Raw genomic sequence first — 17,296 nt, forward strand, 5'->3', positions numbered from 1 at the left:
TAGAATATCATTATAATCAACTGATGTAATGAAATAACCTAACCTCCTTTCACAGATGAAACGAACTATGGATATATTGACCCTTTCACGTGACTGAGGCAGAAGAAAAAAAGACAGGAAGAGAATAAGAAAAGAGATTGAGTAACTCTTATGTCACCTATATTCCCTTGTAAATAAACCCCTTTGTCTTTCACCCATAACCCTGTGTTTCTTGCTGTATTCTTATTTAAAGTAAGGATATAACAAATCCTCTGAGATGGAGCTCCATAATTTGTATTTATTTTTTGTAGAGCATTATCCAGGGCCCATGGCACATTGGATAGAGGTGTTGGTTCTCTACAGTTCCAGGTAAGTATTGTCTGAAGATAGCAGTTTCTAATCCTACCCAAGCAGGCCAGAGGATTAGTTAGCCAAAACGTGGTGAGACAACATGGAAGGCAGTAATTGCTAAGGATGCAGTCACGAGACTCAGAATTCCTATCCTATCGCGGTTAACCACCTGAAGAAGGCCAGAGGATAAGTTGGCCGAAATGTGGTGAAGCAACAACTATGGAGATAGCAGTCCGCAAAAAATGAATGCACATAATTTTTTTTTATTTTCGCCCTCAAAAGTTTTAAATAATATGGATGTATGTGTTAAAATCCGAAACTAATCATCGTGTTATGAATTATGGAATACGAGGTGCCTTCACTACAAAAGCATCTACAAAGTTATAAATGGCCTAGGTCCCCCAAGGAACTCAGGGCTATGGATGGATGAATCTCATAAGATGCATAACAATAACATATTGAATTTTCAAGAATCTACAACAATTTTAAATGCTTTAACAAAAAAGTCTTGAAACTTATTGAAGGCACTTCCTATATAATCTAGGTAACAAAGTAAGCAGATTATTATTTTTTTAACATTTCTTTGGGCGGGGGTGGGGTTGGGGGGGGGGGGGGGGTGAAACCGTACAAAATCCCCTAAAAAAGAAGAAAAATATTCTTAAAGAAAAGAAGTTTTGTCTTAGTAGCATTAAATGTTCCCATCGTCATGCACCTGTGCAGTGTTTCCTAATTTCTGCTATTTTCGTGGACAATTACAATTCAGTTCCTGCCGAGACGTAAGCATGACAAGACGTCGAATCCCTGGTTCGTCTCTCACTTCAACGAATTGAAAAGGGAGGTAATAAATTGAACTCAGTTGCAACTTTACTATCATACGTGCTTTGCGTTCGTGTATTTCAACGTTGTTGTTAAATAAAGTTGTTGATTTCATAGTAAAGAAGATGTCAATATTATACCGTTGCATTGTCGAAGGGAATATATTAGTGTTGGGACGATTAATCAAAATTGGAATTGGGAATCGGAAAAATCAGAACATTTAGTAGTATTAGAATCAGTATCGGGATCAGTATCGGAATCGGAAAAATGTGTGCCTATTTTACGATGCCAAAACGATGTTTTTTTTTTTTATTTGATTTTGTTTAAATCAAAATCTTCCACTCCTGATAATAATGATAAAATAATAAATATTTATTGATTTTGAACTAATAGTAAAAATCGATAGATCATCCATCCACAAGTTTTTATGTTTACAAAAATATCTACACGTTTAATACATGTTTTTATACTAATTGGGAAAAAAGTAACAACTATATAATTAAATGTTGCTAGATTTATCAAAATCAGGCAAAATATTAGAATCGTCCCATCACTAGTATATATCGTGACGCAAGAATGAATACATAATATTCGTTCTGTATAACATGGAGGTTTTAAATGTTTCTGAATTTTTGAGATGAGGATTGGCTATTCGTATTATTTGGATTGATTGGACTACTGTTCTCATCTTGAGTGTGATTTTTCACAACGTTTCAATCGATGTAAACTCCGACCTTCTTCAGGTGTATCTTGTCGAACTTGGGAATGTTTCTGTCATCTTTGGGAATTTGGACCCGTGGTGCAGTGGTTAGAGTACTTGGAAAAATCAATTGCAAAAACTGATATTCTGAAGGTTAAAGGTTCAATCCTCAGTGTGGGCGACCGAAAAATACAATTGCGAATCAGTTAGAACCTCTATCCAGTCATGGCTGATGGAACAAGAGCATGCTACCCCTATGAAGTAAATAAACGGTTCTACTCGAAATTCCATCCAAATTCCCAAGTTCGACAGAAACATTCCTGAAGTCAAAACGATACACCTGAAGAAGGTCAGAGGTTACACCAACCAAAACATTGTAAAAAACACTCAAAATGAGAACAGTAGTCAGATGAATCTAAATAATACGAATGAAGGAGTTTATATATTATGTACGTCTGTCTAACTCGTGTATCATCCATAAAATTTACGGCAACAGATATATTTTAACAAGGAACATATAACAAAAGGGACAAATAACTGTTCCCTGGGGTTTTAACATCAGGCCAATCGGGAGAAACATACCTGGTCCGTCCCTGCAAAGAAGATTCCTCCCAATGAATCAATAAATCTCGGGCCATATTTTCAGCAACTTTTATTACCGATGTTTCCCATTGAAAAGCTGTTACTGCTGGTGCCAGACTAACGCATTCTGTTTCCCTCTACTGGGATCCATCACAGGCTGACTCAATCAACTCTCTCTCCTACTCCCGACACTTTACTGATCAAATCACGTGTGTCTTTTCCAAACTCTGCCTAAAATCCATGTCACTTTAAAATGACCTCTGCATAAGACTTACATCAGACTCTAAAGATCAACCTATTTTAAACTTATTGTTTGTTTCTAACATTCTTTAAATTTAAAAATCTTAACATAATCAACTTATTTCTAAATTATTGTTTATGTTCTACATTCTTTTCTATTAAAACATCTTAATATAAATACTTTTTTCTGTAAATATTTATTTTGTTTTGATGATATTCTATTTTTACAAATATTATAATGATCATAACAATCATAGAGTAGCAATCCCTTCGGTGTTGCGGCCCTGTCGGTGGAGCATTAGAATACGCCGACTGCCCCTCCCCCTGCAGAGGGTAAAAGTCCCTCAATGGGGTTCCTGGATATGACCTTAAACTATATCCAGTGGTGAGGCCCCAGCTTGTGGGCTTTGGGGAGTGTGCAGCCACCCTTTAATTACCATTGCTTCCAGGTCCACTCTGACTCGGAGTGGTAGTACCTGTTAGGGTCCCAACTATGGGTTAAATAGAAACCGACGTGAAAATAACAAATATATTCTATTAAAAAGATTTTTCTTCAAAATCTTTGGATTCAGCATTAAATAACCCGAAAAGAGTTGATATGCCGTAAAACAAAAACAACCAACCAACTTCCCTGCTAATATCTCATAATATGTTGCCGTACTAATATCTAATAATATGTTGAACTCTAGTGGCTTTTTCTTCTTCATCCTAAGCAAGCTGAGACAGATAAGCACAGAAATGTAATGTCAGACTAAAGGCTGCGCGATTATCACCTAGGGGCCTGAAATACCAAAATGGCTATCTCCGATCTTCAACAAGCATCTCCCATCATTCAATTTACACAAACTCTACACAAATCTGTGATGGATAAAATACATCAAGTACGATTTAACAAACCTAACTACAAAAACAAAAGTTTACATTAACAATCAAAAAAGGACATGAATTGCCAGGGTAAACACATAAGAGATTGAACATATTTTAAAGAGAAGTCATTAAGTAATGATCGTTTTTGGTGGGAATTGGATAGAATTTGATTATTTAAGGGGACAGAATAGGAAAAACTTGTTTACATTGGACTTGAAGACGATTAAGAGTTTATAATGAAGCAAGGGTGGCACAATCACTCACCGCACTTCTACTGGCCATGCATTTTTTTGGATCAAGACATCTGAAATTTATACCAATATAAAGCAGAATGCGTTATTTTGGAGTTCTTTTGCACGACGACTTATTGAAGTTTGAGATCATGACTCTATTTAAGGGTCAGATTAAAAAAGAAACTATGTTTGCTGACAAAATGATTAAACAATACCGATTGGGATTTCTATCGTGTAGGGGGTGTGATTTTGCTGCTTGTCGGGTTTGTCGTAGGGATTTACGTCAAGGGGGTACAAAGGCTTCTAAAACAGGCAGAGGAATGCAACATTTCGTCGATCGGACAATGGTTGAACCCTAACCCTGGTACTGCAGGGCCGGGTTAGGTTTAACCTAATAGGCCCTGCAGTACCAGCTAGGCTTCAACCCTGTCTAAGACCAAACAAAGTAGTCCAGTGGGTTTAGGTCAGGAAAGGAGAGGGGCAGTGAGAGAAGGGTACAAAGATGTAGCACTCTTTCTGAAGCCAAGCCTGGGCCTCTTTGGTCTTGTGGGCTGGCACAGAGTCCTGCTGCCACACCCAGGATCTGCCAGTGACCGCCTGATTACATCAGGGCATCACCACACTCTTCAGCTCATCCAGGTAATCTTTGATGTTGACTTTCAAGCCGACTTCGAAGATATGAGGTTGCATGATGATGATGTGGTCCTCACGTGAAACCATATCAAAAACCATAACTGTAGCTGGAAACTTCATTAAGTCATGTTCTCAAGTGTTGAACCATCTAGATTTGCATTTTGAGTGTGTTGGCAATAGTCATGCTGTCATAAGTTGGATCAGTAGAGAGCATGTGTTGTACAGTGGCGCATCTCTAATCTCACTCATTGAACATTGTATCACTTTCAGACATGATAGACGGCTTTTATTGCTCTTGGGATTTGTACACAATTGGCCAACTAGTAGATGGTCTGCAACAAAAAAGAAAATCGATTTTCATCAAACGGAAATGGAATCATGTCGTCTTTACTATAGCAACAATCTTATCGTTTCACTCTGTATGTAAAAATTGAAGATTTATTTCTAGCTGTAGACCATATATCAGGGCCGATAACTTGAACATGATTCAAACTAGTTAACCCTAAATATACTGAGCCAACATCTTTATTAATCAATTAGTCGCATATGACCTTCATAATACACTATGAGTGACCCACATAACCCGAGTGGCCTTGACTTTGGTAGGCCTGATAACGAATATGTTCCGTTTTTACTTACCGTGGTAAATTTAGTCGGTCAAAGGCGCCTCGATGCACGACCTCGGTACTTTCAATATCCAACCAAATTACTTTGGTAGGGATAATTTTTCGTGCAGTCATTAACTCCGCTTGGTGTTTTGTAAAGGGGACGCCATCAAGAACATAACTGGAAAAAGAGAGGTCATATAAGAAATATAGATGAGAAAATATATAAACGAATATATAAAGATATATATAAGAAAATGTAAGGAAACTAGCAGAACCTGTATCCTGCCGTTGCCTAAGTGGAATATAATAATTATTATATATAACTCAATGATTATATTGCTAACTCAGAAATTTTTTTTTTTTGCAATAGCATGAATCACACTATGTCGTAACAAAATAAATGAATGATTTTAAAGAAGTCATTAACTCTACTTGGTGTTTTGTAATGGAGACGCTATCCAGAATATAACTAAAAAAAAGAAAGGTCACATTTTTGCATAGCGGGGGGTGGGGGGTGTATTCATACATACGGCACCAAAATGTATGTGCTGGATAGCTGTCTATATAACGTGTATTATACATAGCGTCTATTTATCTGTATGTATGATATACCTAGTTCATGAGTGTGCGCTTGCGTGCTTGTAACACATACTTTATTTTATTGGCATATATGATTCTGTTTGACAGATCTAGTTCATAAGTGTGTGCTTGTGACACATTTAACACCATCTTGTCTGCAGAGACAAAACATATACTTTACTTCATTGGCTTCCTTCCCTTCTGGTGATTGTCACCTACCTATGGTTCTGTACATATATGATTCTGTTTTACAGATCTAGATTTTCAAGCATCCAGTGTGACCCTTATCAAAATTCAAACTAGCTAACTTAATCATACTGACGTAGGGTCTCTTACATATAACAGTTTTAGTAGATTTTATTTTTTAACAAATGAAATCTACGACTTACCCTTTCGTCTGGCATTTGGCATTGAGAAGGACAACCTCAAGTGCTTCAATCGCCAACTCATCCGGTAGCAGAAGTCCTTTGCATAAATAACTAAGAATCTTCAAACTTAAATGCGTGTTTGGTTGCGTTTCAAGAATTCTCCTTGTCACAACTCCAAGGGATAGCCGTTCGGCTCCATATTTTTCGGAAAACATGTTGCATACTAAAAAAATATATACATACAAATTGGACATAAGTATAAAAATGAAATACACATTTTTTTCTACATATATTTTGTATTTTGTATTTTTTCTACATATAATTTGTATTTTGTATTTTGTATTTTTTCTACATATATTTTGTATTTTGTATTTTGTATTTTTTCTACATATATTTTGTATTTTGTATTTTTTCTACATATATTTTGTATTTTGTATTTTGTATTTTTTCTACATATAATTTGTATTTTGTATTTTTTCTACATATATTTTATATTTTGTATTTTGTATTTTTTCTACATATAATTTGTATTTTGTATTTTGTATTTTTTCTACATATAATTTGTATTTTGTATTTTTTCTACATATATTTTGTATTTTGTATTTTGTATTTTTTCTACATATATTTTGTATTTTGTATTTTGTATTTTTTCTACATATATTTTGTATTTTGTATTTTGTATGTGTCAACTTACATTTTATTGTCCTTACATTACAAATAAACTTGTTTCATCATTTTAAGACCTGCTCTCTCGCCCTGCTTCATTCTCTTCTCCCTCTCTCTCTCTCTCTCTCTCTCATATACATATATATATATATATATATATATATATATATATATATATATATATATATATATATATATAACTACTTCATTTACTCACATAAAATTAATATATAAAAGTATAGATTTATGCGTAAACTTTAAGTATTTACTTCAAAAGTGCTCAATACGTAGGTAGAGCTAGTTAGTAATTTATAAAATATTTATGGCGATTAAGCTACACTGAATATTCGGCGTTTCATCCACTATAGGATTCGTCAGGCTTATGCGCATAAGCCTGACGAATCCTATAGTTGGATGAAATGCAGAATATTCAGTGTAGCTTAATCGCTATAAATATTTTATAAATTACTATATATATATATATATATATATATATATATATATATATATATATATGTAGTTTATGAATGGTTGAATATATATATATATATATATATATATATATATATATATATATATATTCAACCATTCATAAACTACATTTAACTACATGCCAATGAATAGATGGACTAAGATATTTACAGGCTTTAAAAGGCGAACGATTAAAAGATATATCTGCCTTACATGAAAAATGCTAGTTTTATTTTGGATGTCTTTCACCCCCCACCCCCTCACTCTTTTTGCTGATGAGGAGACTTTGTTATTAAAATCAAATGATAAAATTATTGTCCAAGACGTATTGTCTATTTCAATAAAAACATCGTTTGCAAACGATCATACAATTTATTGATTTTGTTTGTTTTTCCTTTTGAAACCGATTTTTGATTATAAATGATTAAATTATGAATCATTTTACTCAATATATATATATATATATATATATATATATATATATATATATATATATATATATATATATATATATATATATATATATATTTGGAATTCATTCCATTTGCGCTTTTTTCCAAGGAACTCTGCCTTTTGGATGATTTTGGACCATTTGGAATTTACCCATTGGATTGAAATTTTAAATTCGACCGTTTTGGATTTTACCATTTTTGGATTTTTACCCTTCACCGGATTATCCATTCATGTGAAATCTTTTTATTATTTTTCTTTTGCCTCCTGTTCCCCTTACCTCACCCTTTTTTTAACCAAGTAAGATCTTTGACTTACTTGTAGTTTCATTAAATACTAAATGCAAAATCCGATCCTGCATTTTGCTAATTCCTGCCCTCTGATGAGAAGGAGAGTATTTCTTTGAAACTCCGCGGATTAAGGACTATCCACTTATCTTGTGCTTCCTTTTTAAAAATTAAATATGTTTTTAACTCTTTTTCAAGATGTCTTTTAACATATTTTATTAATCATTTGTTCATATATATATATATATATATATATATATATATATATATATATATATATATATATATATATATATATATATGTGTTATTGATGAGACGATTCCAAAATTTTTCTTGATTTTGCTGCAATTATGGATTCTGCACTAAATTCCTGATTCCAATACAATTACCGATTCCGATTCTTTATAGATCTCAAAATATTTAACTATAAAAGAGTTATTTTTCCCGACTACCATACAAAAATACATGTTAAATGTGCACATATTTTCTCAAACGTAAATCACACACATGTAGAGGATGATGCATGGATTTTAGTTGAAAATCAATAAATACTCATTATTTTATTATTACTACCAGCAGTAAAAGTTTTCGCTTTAAACAAAAGTACATGCAAACAATTAAAAGAATCGTTTTGGGCATCGGAAAATAGGTACAAATTTTTCCGATTATGATATTGATTCTGATACCCTTATAAGTTCCAATTGTTTTCACTCCCGACTCCAATTAATCGTCCCAATACTAATATATACATACATATATATATACATATATATATAAATATACTTATATATATATATATATATATATATATATATATATATATATATATATATATATATATATATACGTTGTTTGGCTGTGGAATTTATTATATACAATCTCTCACATTCTGAAAATCCTATCATAAGTTGCTCGCTTGGTTAGCATTGCTGGATGGCATCGTCCTTTCGAGTTAAAACTCCTACTTGTGAGACATCAGCTTGGGGTTATTAGCTGGTTGGATGACCACGTCCCTTGTTGAGACGAAGTAGGTTCATTTCACAGTCGGATTTCGGCGCGGTTTGCTTGATCTGTGTTGGTGAAAATGTTTGTTTTTTAAAAAATAATTATTAGATCAGGGTTAAGGTTTCGAATGAAGCAGATTTCATTTTTTTTCCATCATATTTTCCCTTTTGGCAATAGTTTCAACCATTTGTTTGATTAAAAATTCAATAATATGCGTAAACGCTTACTTTCTTAAGTGGTATTATGATTTTGACCAGGACTATATATATATATATATATATATATATATATATGACCACTCAATTTCACTTTATCCATTACGCCACACATCCTCGAGGATAAATCAGCCGAAACATTGTGAAAATAACACTCAAGATGAGAACAGTAGTCCAAAGAATTCAAATAATCCAAAAAATTCAAATAATTCAAATTATTCAAATTATTCAAATGATCAATCCTCATCTAAAAAAAGTCAGAAACATTTAATTTTATTGAATAACAATTTTAAAAAAAATTCATCTCACTTCCTTTGTCCTTTAGTCCTCACATTTCATGAGCGATGTTTCTGAAAAAGGGGGAAGAATTGCTGTTTTCTGGGTCGAAATCTATCGATCCAACACTTATTTATTATTTGTTATTTTTTTTATCTTGAGTTTTTTTTTATCTTGAATTTTTTCACTCACCAAAAAATTGGAAAGAAAGCAAGACGGCATGTACACCCAAATGCTATGAACAGTGTTTAATATATCTTGGCAAGATCATCCCACGAAGCAGCAACTTTATGGCAACCTACCTGCCATATCTACTACCATCAGGGAGTGAGATCTACGAGTTGCCAGTCATTGGCAGAGGAGCTAGCAAAAGCTGTTTAGAAGTGTATTGTTGTGGACTCCACAGTACGGCGCATAAGCATAGGACGGCGACCTAGATCCACGTATATCCAGCAAATCGCACATGATGCCAACTGTGATCCTGAAGATCTGAGGCAGCTGATGGAAGACAGAGAAATCTGGAGAGAGAGAGAGAGAGAGAGAGAGAGAGAGAGAGAGTCACATTGGTCCAGACAAGGAACACGACCAGATAGATTTTTACCTTGAAGTAGTATTTACATCAAATGGTTACATATCTTGTCCGGAGTGATTTCCATTTATTTACCAATGTCTTTTCTTTGTTTGTTTGTGATTTTTTGTTAGCTCCTTCACCCAAAAGATGTTTCTCTTAACCGGATGAAGAGGATGAAGAGGATGAAGAGGATGAAGAGGATGAAGAAGGAATGTTTGAAATCAAAGAACAACGCGAAGAGGAATGCCAGGAAGAGATTATGAGACACCCGTTGTAATAAACTTACAGTGTTTTTTTTTTTTACTGAAACATGTATGCACATATGCAACCAATAATGTTTGTATAATAAACAGGCCATCAACTCTGTCCTCCGTTGAACACTCTTTAATAATTATACGAGTTTCATTGAATTTACGTCTCGGAACATCACAATCGTTTTGTTTTGTTTTGTTTTTTTGTTTGTGTATTTTTTTTTTATATTGAAATTTTGGATTTGTTGGATTATTCGAATTACTGTTCTCATTCTTCATTTTTTTTTTTTTTTTTTTTTTTTTTTGACATTTAAAACCGAATCAACGTATAATAAATCCTGGAACTTTCAATGCGTTTTTTACAGAATTTTGACAACCCAATAACGGTTAATTTCAATGGAGTCCGAAGTTTTATATTTCTTTTCCGAAATATAAAAGGAATTAATGGCAATATTGAACGATTTCAAAAATGTTCGATTCTTTATTATCTATCTACAGGGTGGAACGATGAAGTTGTCGCCATAACACAACAGCTTTATTTTAAAACTTTTATTGAAAAAAATCAATTCAGGTAACTTAATTATGTTACTACATAATCATGTTACCTGAATTGACATCTATTCAATGTAGCCACCTTCATCCTTAATCATCACCTCGATATGGGTCTGGAACTGGGAGCATGCTTTTTCCACGAGCACCGGCAGGAGCTTGGTGAATACCGGGTGAATGGCAGCGATCAGGCTGGCTTTAGTGATGTGGGAAGTCATGTTGGTGATGTTCTCGACCTATGACCAAACGAAGTAGTCCAGCGGGTTTAGGTAGTGAGAGAAGGGTATAAAGTCATAGCACTCCTTCTGAAGCCAAGCCTGGATCTCTTTGAACTTGTGGGTCGGCGTCGAGTTTGTCTGACACACCCAGGATAGAAAGCTCCCACGCTCTTGGGATTTGTACACAACTGGCTAACTAATATATAATTTGCAACAAAAAAAGAAAACCGGTTTTTATCAAACGGAAATGGAATCATGTCGTTTTTTCTAGGGAGACAATGTTATCGTTCCATCCTGTGTTTTTGTTATGAAGCTAGAAATTATGGGATATCCGTAGCAATGCGATTGCAGAACTTTTGTTTTTTTTGTTTCATGTATTTTATTTTATTTTTTTTTATTACATTTTCACCCCAAACAAGGCACATTGCCACTTTGATGTAAGGGGCTACTATCAGGGACATAAGCTACTGGGGTACTATGCAGGGAGTTGGGCAACAAGATGTCGGTTCACGTTACACTTAAACTTCTGCATGTCAGTACAGTTGGGGAAGCAGGGACCCAAAATGAAATTCCAAAGTCTAGCGGTTCTGGGGAAGAAACTACTGGAGTAGAAAGCTCTCTTACATCTAGGGATCTCTACTGTGTAGGGGTGGGATTTTGCTGCTTGTTGGGTTTGTCGAGGATATTTACGTCATGGGGGCACAAGTGCTTGCAGTTCGTCAGAGCATTAACCATTAAAATACTTGTAGAACAGGCAGAGGGATGCAACATTTCGTCGGTGGGACAGAGGCTGAAGCTTAGATGACAGTTCAGGACCTATTAGGTTGGTGACTCTCTTTTGAACCTTGTCTAAGAGCGAGAGACTTGTAGCAGATGCACCAGCCCAAATATGACAGCAATATTCCATACATGGGCGAATGGTGGCCTTATAGAGGGATACTTTTGGGTGTTAGTAGCTTTCTAGCATGGTAGAGAGAGCCTACCTTCCTTGCAGCGGTCCTGGCAATGCTCTCAATGTAATTGTTCCAACTCATATTTCCTTCCTTTTAAGATATATATTATACTAGCAGGGCGCCCGGCATTGCCCGGTTGTAAAATATGCTTAAATATGATATTTTGATTAATACCGATTTCACATTTATTATTGTATTATATTGGACCCAATATATATTAATGATTTAAAAAGTTAAAAAAAAAAAATAACGTGTGCGCCACCACTGAGAATCGAAACCAAAACGTTTAACTTACGATTTATTTTTTCCTCTGCCGTTAATGACTGAGCTAAGAAGACATGTTTGCTACAAGGCTAAAAATTAAAACATGAACTAATAGCTATTACGTTACGCATGCATATTCGTAATACCGTCGTTCAACCTTCACCTGGCAAATTTCATTTTTTTTGGTTTTTAATTTTCACACTTTTGTACCGATTTTCCCGGGCTTAAAACTCAAATATAAACTTTCGCATAGGTTCAAATACCTTATCTATGAAGTTTTATGTCTGTAACCCAAAAAATCTGGGAGGAGTTTGGTAGGCAAATTCTTTTAAACAAATATATATATATGCATACATAAATATATATAGAAAGAGATTTGTGTTTACTATAACCTTATTACGAAAATATTACGCAAGTATAAATCATGTAGAATATCTGCATGAATATAATTACACGTAATAATTAACTAAAGATGATCATCCCATAAGAAAACCGAAAAAACTAAATTAATTAAAATGAATGTTTAAAAGAATATGCAAATTAGCTAAATCTTTTGCTAGTGAATGCAATTCCACGACCCATATATAAGAAATTTTTTTTTTTTTTTTAAATAAATAAAAAAAAAGGGGGGGGGTTAATATGAATATCAACACACACACAAAAAAAAAATTATAGGAATATATATATCGAGGGTGATTATTATTTTGATTATTTCCAATTCTTAATCCTGTTAATAGCGTATCAATCATGAAGGTGTCGGACTTTCTTCAGCCTCTGTTTATATCTGCAATAACTTAGGATGTACAACAAACCTAAACAAAGCTTCCATGAACAAAGTTTCTTTCTTCGAACTGCACGCCTGTGGAACTATCTTCCGTTTGCCTGCTTTTCAGCTGACAACACTTTGATTGTCTTCAAGTCCAACGTAAACAATTTCTTGATGAACCGACCCCCTAAGTAATCCAATTTACAAAATTCACACTACTTATGATTACTACGCTATAATCCCATTGACTAATGCATGCCCATTAACCCTTATCCTCGAGTGGCCTCCTGGCCTTGATAAGTGATGATTCCTGTGTAAAAAAATAAGTAAATAAATAAATAAATAAATCTTGGAACTTACAATAGGTTTTCCCAGATTTTGGCGGTCCAATAATGGCCAATTTCAGTGGAACCAGAGGCCGAGGTTTTAAATTTCTTTTCAAAAAGGATAAAGGGTTTTTGATGAACCTGTCACGTGCTTCCGGCGATGAAAGGAAGTAGATGTATTGTCGGTAAACGCAAGGATATCTCTCGCTTCTGCCGCTGCTTATTGATTGCATGCTTAGGTTTTCTTGAAGCTGAGAAAAAAAATAGAGATTTTCAAACAAAGAAATATTTCACACAATAAAGAGTTTGTAAATAGTTTTGTTATCTTATATGAATAAGACACAACACAAATACTAACTTGAATGATTATTTTATTTTTAAGTTAAACACTGCGAAGCATTGGTAAGATACATTATGTAGCAGTTTTTATAAACGCGTGCGTACTGGACTTAGTCGCATGAACTCTCTGACTGTAGTAGTTATAAAGGACACCCACACCTACCCTCGTCTCTCTGGACGATAGCAGGCGGTGGGGGACGAGTCAGCAAGCAGGACCACCCGGCGAGAGGAAGGCCAAAGAATCAGAATTGTCTCTTTTTCATTGTAGGGAAAGGAAGGTTTAATATAATGCAAAAGGGACTGGTAGCATTAATTTTGCTTTTGTGGCCTAAATCTTTGGTCAGTACAAGTTGTTAAACTATACGTTGCATTTTTCGAAAACATGATCCCATAATAATGTTCAAACTGAAAACTTCAAAATAAACAAGTAAAACTGTAAAATCTCTTCTTTCTTTTTTTTTTTCATTAATTAAGGGGGGGGGCCCAGTCGTAAAATATATCCATGACAAAAAACACCTGAGAATTCTTCCTTCAAACTTCTCAGCTTAATATTCATAGGCAATATGAACTGGAACAAGGACATTGCGGAGGCTGCTTTTTCTATTTTTTTTTTACACAGTGATCACCATTTATCAAGGCCCAGAAGCCACTCAGGGATAAGGGTTATTGCAAGTACATTACGTTAGTGTGGAGATTTGATGAAGTGTTTACTTAAGGGGGTGGTTCATAGGAATTTGTTAACGTTGGACTTGAAGACATCCAAGTTGTAGTCAGGTGGGAAGCAAGCAGACGGAACAGAGTTCCACAGGCGTGCAGTTCTAAGAAAGAAGCTTTGTTAATGGAATCCGCGTTTTGATTTAGGCACGGATATAGAGTGGGGGGAATTTTTCACAGTGGATTCAGCTGGACGGGTGTTTTTTGTGAAATATTGGCGAGGGGGGGACCAGAGATTGGAGTTCAGATGAGCATCTGCCATGGAAATAACGATAAAACAAGGATAGGCTCGCAACGTCTCTTCTGTGGGAGAGAGGTTGCAGGGTAGAGAAAAGGGCATCCCCCACTAAGCCACGAAGTCTATTTTGTACTCTGTCAAGGCAGGATAGACTGTTTTTAGCAGCTCCTGCCCAGATATGGCAACAGTATTCCATCCTTGGACGTACTTGGCTTTTATATAGATAGAGAATTGCATCAGTAGTGAGATATCTTTTGGAGCGGTAGAAAGATCTTACCATCTTTCCAGCGACCTTGGCAACAGACTTGATGTACGTGCTCCATTTCAGATCAGGAGTAAAGATCAAACCCAGAAGCTTGTCAAAAAGCTGCTGCAAAGAAAGCGAGTTCCCTCTATCATGCTAGAAAATACTCACACCTAAGAGTATCCTGTATCTCTACAAAACCACCATTCGCCAGTGCATGGAGTATTGTTGCCACATCTGGGCTGGTGCAAAGAAAGCGGGTTCCCTCTATCATGCTAGAAAAATACTCACACCTAAGAGTATCCTGTATCTCTACAAAACCACCATTCGCCAGTGCATGGAGTATTGTTGCCACATCTGGGCTGGTGCATCTCCCACTAGCCTCTCCCTCTTGGATAAAATAATGTGTTAATAAGATGTGGCAAACTCCTATTCAAATTTACGCACTAATCAAATTTGAGAACTGGTTTCTTTCGCGGAAAGCAACCATTTATTAAGTCAATTGAGAACTTTTGATCTTATCAGATGATTTGTCCGAAACATTAGCATGTCTAGTGTCGCGATCATGTAAATTGTTTATAATAATAAAAACATATCTTGCTCTTCTTTTATTGAGCACTCTTAATAACCTCATTAAATTCATTAGTTATCACTCTTGGATAACCTCTAACCTGGTACATATATATTAGTGATGGGACGATTTCAATATTTTTTCCCAATTCCGATACAATTATCGATTCCATACTAAATTCCCGATTCCGATATAATTATCGATTCCGATTCTTTATAAATTTCTAAAGATTCAACTATAAAGTAGTTATTTTGTATGGATTACGATAAAAACTATAAACTCAAATGTGCATATATTTTCTGAAATGTAAAACATACTTGTGAGAAGTTGATGTTTGAATTTTAGTTTTACTAAAAGTTTAAAATCAATAAATATTTATTATTTCTATTATCACTACCTGCAGTGGAAGATTTTGTAAAAATGAAATCATATAAAAATATAATTAAAGGAATCGGTTTTGGCATCAGAAAATAGGCACAATTTTTTTTGATTCTGGCACTGATTCCAATACCCCAAAAAGATCCGATTTTTCTGATTTCCGATTCTGATTAATCACCCCAACACAAATCTATCTACTATTATATAAAAGTGTGTGTATGTGTGTGTGTGTATGTGTGTGTGTATGTGTGTGTGTGTGCGCGTGCGTGTGTGTGTGTTTATGTGTGTGTGCGTGTGTGTGTGTGTGCGCGTGTGCGTGCGCGTGCGTGTGTTCGTTTGTTCCTTCCTTCCTTCCTTCCTTCCTTCCTTCCTTCCTCATAGGTTACGGAACGGCTCAGCCTATCTTTTGCAAATTTCACACAAATGTAATTTATATGCCTGGCAGTGTTCTTAGATATGTTTTGTACAGAAATGCATCCAACAAGTATCGAAAATCGGAAAAACCCGATCTAAAAAATAGTTTTTTCTTCTCTTATAGATAAAAAAAATAAGACTATGTTTAAGATCGTCGAATCCAAAAATCAGCTGACATGATATTGTAAACAAACACAGACGGAATTTGATGAACGACATTATCATTTTTTTTTTTTTTTTTTTTTTGAAAATTAATCAACAGGGCAAATTATTCCTCGTAATATATAATAATCAACAGAGGATTGATTCTATAATACATACGCAATCTGCATAAATTAAAATATCATGTTTAAGCGTGTTGTATGACCGGGTAATCTGCTTGCCAGTCGGTTTGCCTCAAATTCCACACTGGACCCAGCACACCACTCTCTCCCAGACTTTCCTTTGCAGACAGACACCACGCTAGACGATTTGAAAATCGCCCCTTCTCATGTGCATGGTATCATAAAAAACCTAGACACCCAAAAGCATGTGGACCAGATTTCATCCCGGCTGTGCTATTAAAAAAATACTCTGCCGAGGTTGCTCCAGTTCTCTCCAAACTTTACAATAAATGCCTTAACAAATCTTGCTTTCCCGACTGCTGGAAAACTGCTTCTGTGGTACCAATTTTCAAGAAATCTGGTGAAAGAACTGACCCACTAAATTATCGCCCCATTAGCCTCCTCCCGCTTTTTGCCAAAATATTTGAGTCCTTAATTAATCAAGCCCTAGTTCAACACCTTACAGCTGCTAAACTCCTGACCGACAAACAATATGGACTTAGGCAAGCCTGTTCAACAGCAGATATCTTAACTGTAGTTTCTGAACGTTCACTGGACAAAACAGAGGAAGGTAGAGCGGTAGCCCTTGATATATCTAATGCTTTTCACAGAGTATGGCACGATGGTCTTCTAAGGAAAATTAGATCATATGGTATCACTGGAAGAATACACAATGTAATTAAATCCTTCTTAAGTAAGAGAAGAATCCAAGTTGTGCTCGACGGTCGTGCATCTAAACAATATTATATAAATGCGAGAGTACCTCAGGGGTCTATACTTGGACGTTTATTATTCCTGATATTCATAAATGACCTTTCTGATAAAATTGTTTTGGAGATGGGTATATTTG

General features: G+C 35.0%; 1 protein-coding gene across 2 annotated transcripts in view; it reads right to left on the reverse strand.

The window, feature by feature from the left end:
- LOC145287723 (adenylate kinase 9-like) overlaps positions 1 to 17,296 on the reverse strand; it is a 307,372-nt gene that overhangs the window by 44,585 nt on the left and 245,491 nt on the right. For both annotated transcript variants that reach the window (XM_080135474.1, XM_080135475.1), the window contains exons 30-32: positions 13,260 to 13,476; positions 5,978 to 6,179; positions 5,041 to 5,187 (exon numbers count right to left, since the gene is read on the reverse strand). In XM_080135474.1, coding sequence (XP_079991600.1) covers positions 5,041 to 5,187; positions 5,978 to 6,179; positions 13,260 to 13,476 — 566 coding nt within the window. The remainder of the gene's footprint in view (positions 1 to 5,040; positions 5,188 to 5,977; positions 6,180 to 13,259; positions 13,477 to 17,296) is intronic.

Source organism: Euprymna scolopes, chromosome 11 (genome assembly GCF_053919585.1).
Source record: "Euprymna scolopes isolate OS-2025 chromosome 11, ASM5391958v1, whole genome shotgun sequence".
Classification (NCBI taxonomy): Eukaryota; Metazoa; Mollusca; class Cephalopoda; order Sepiida; family Sepiolidae; genus Euprymna; species Euprymna scolopes.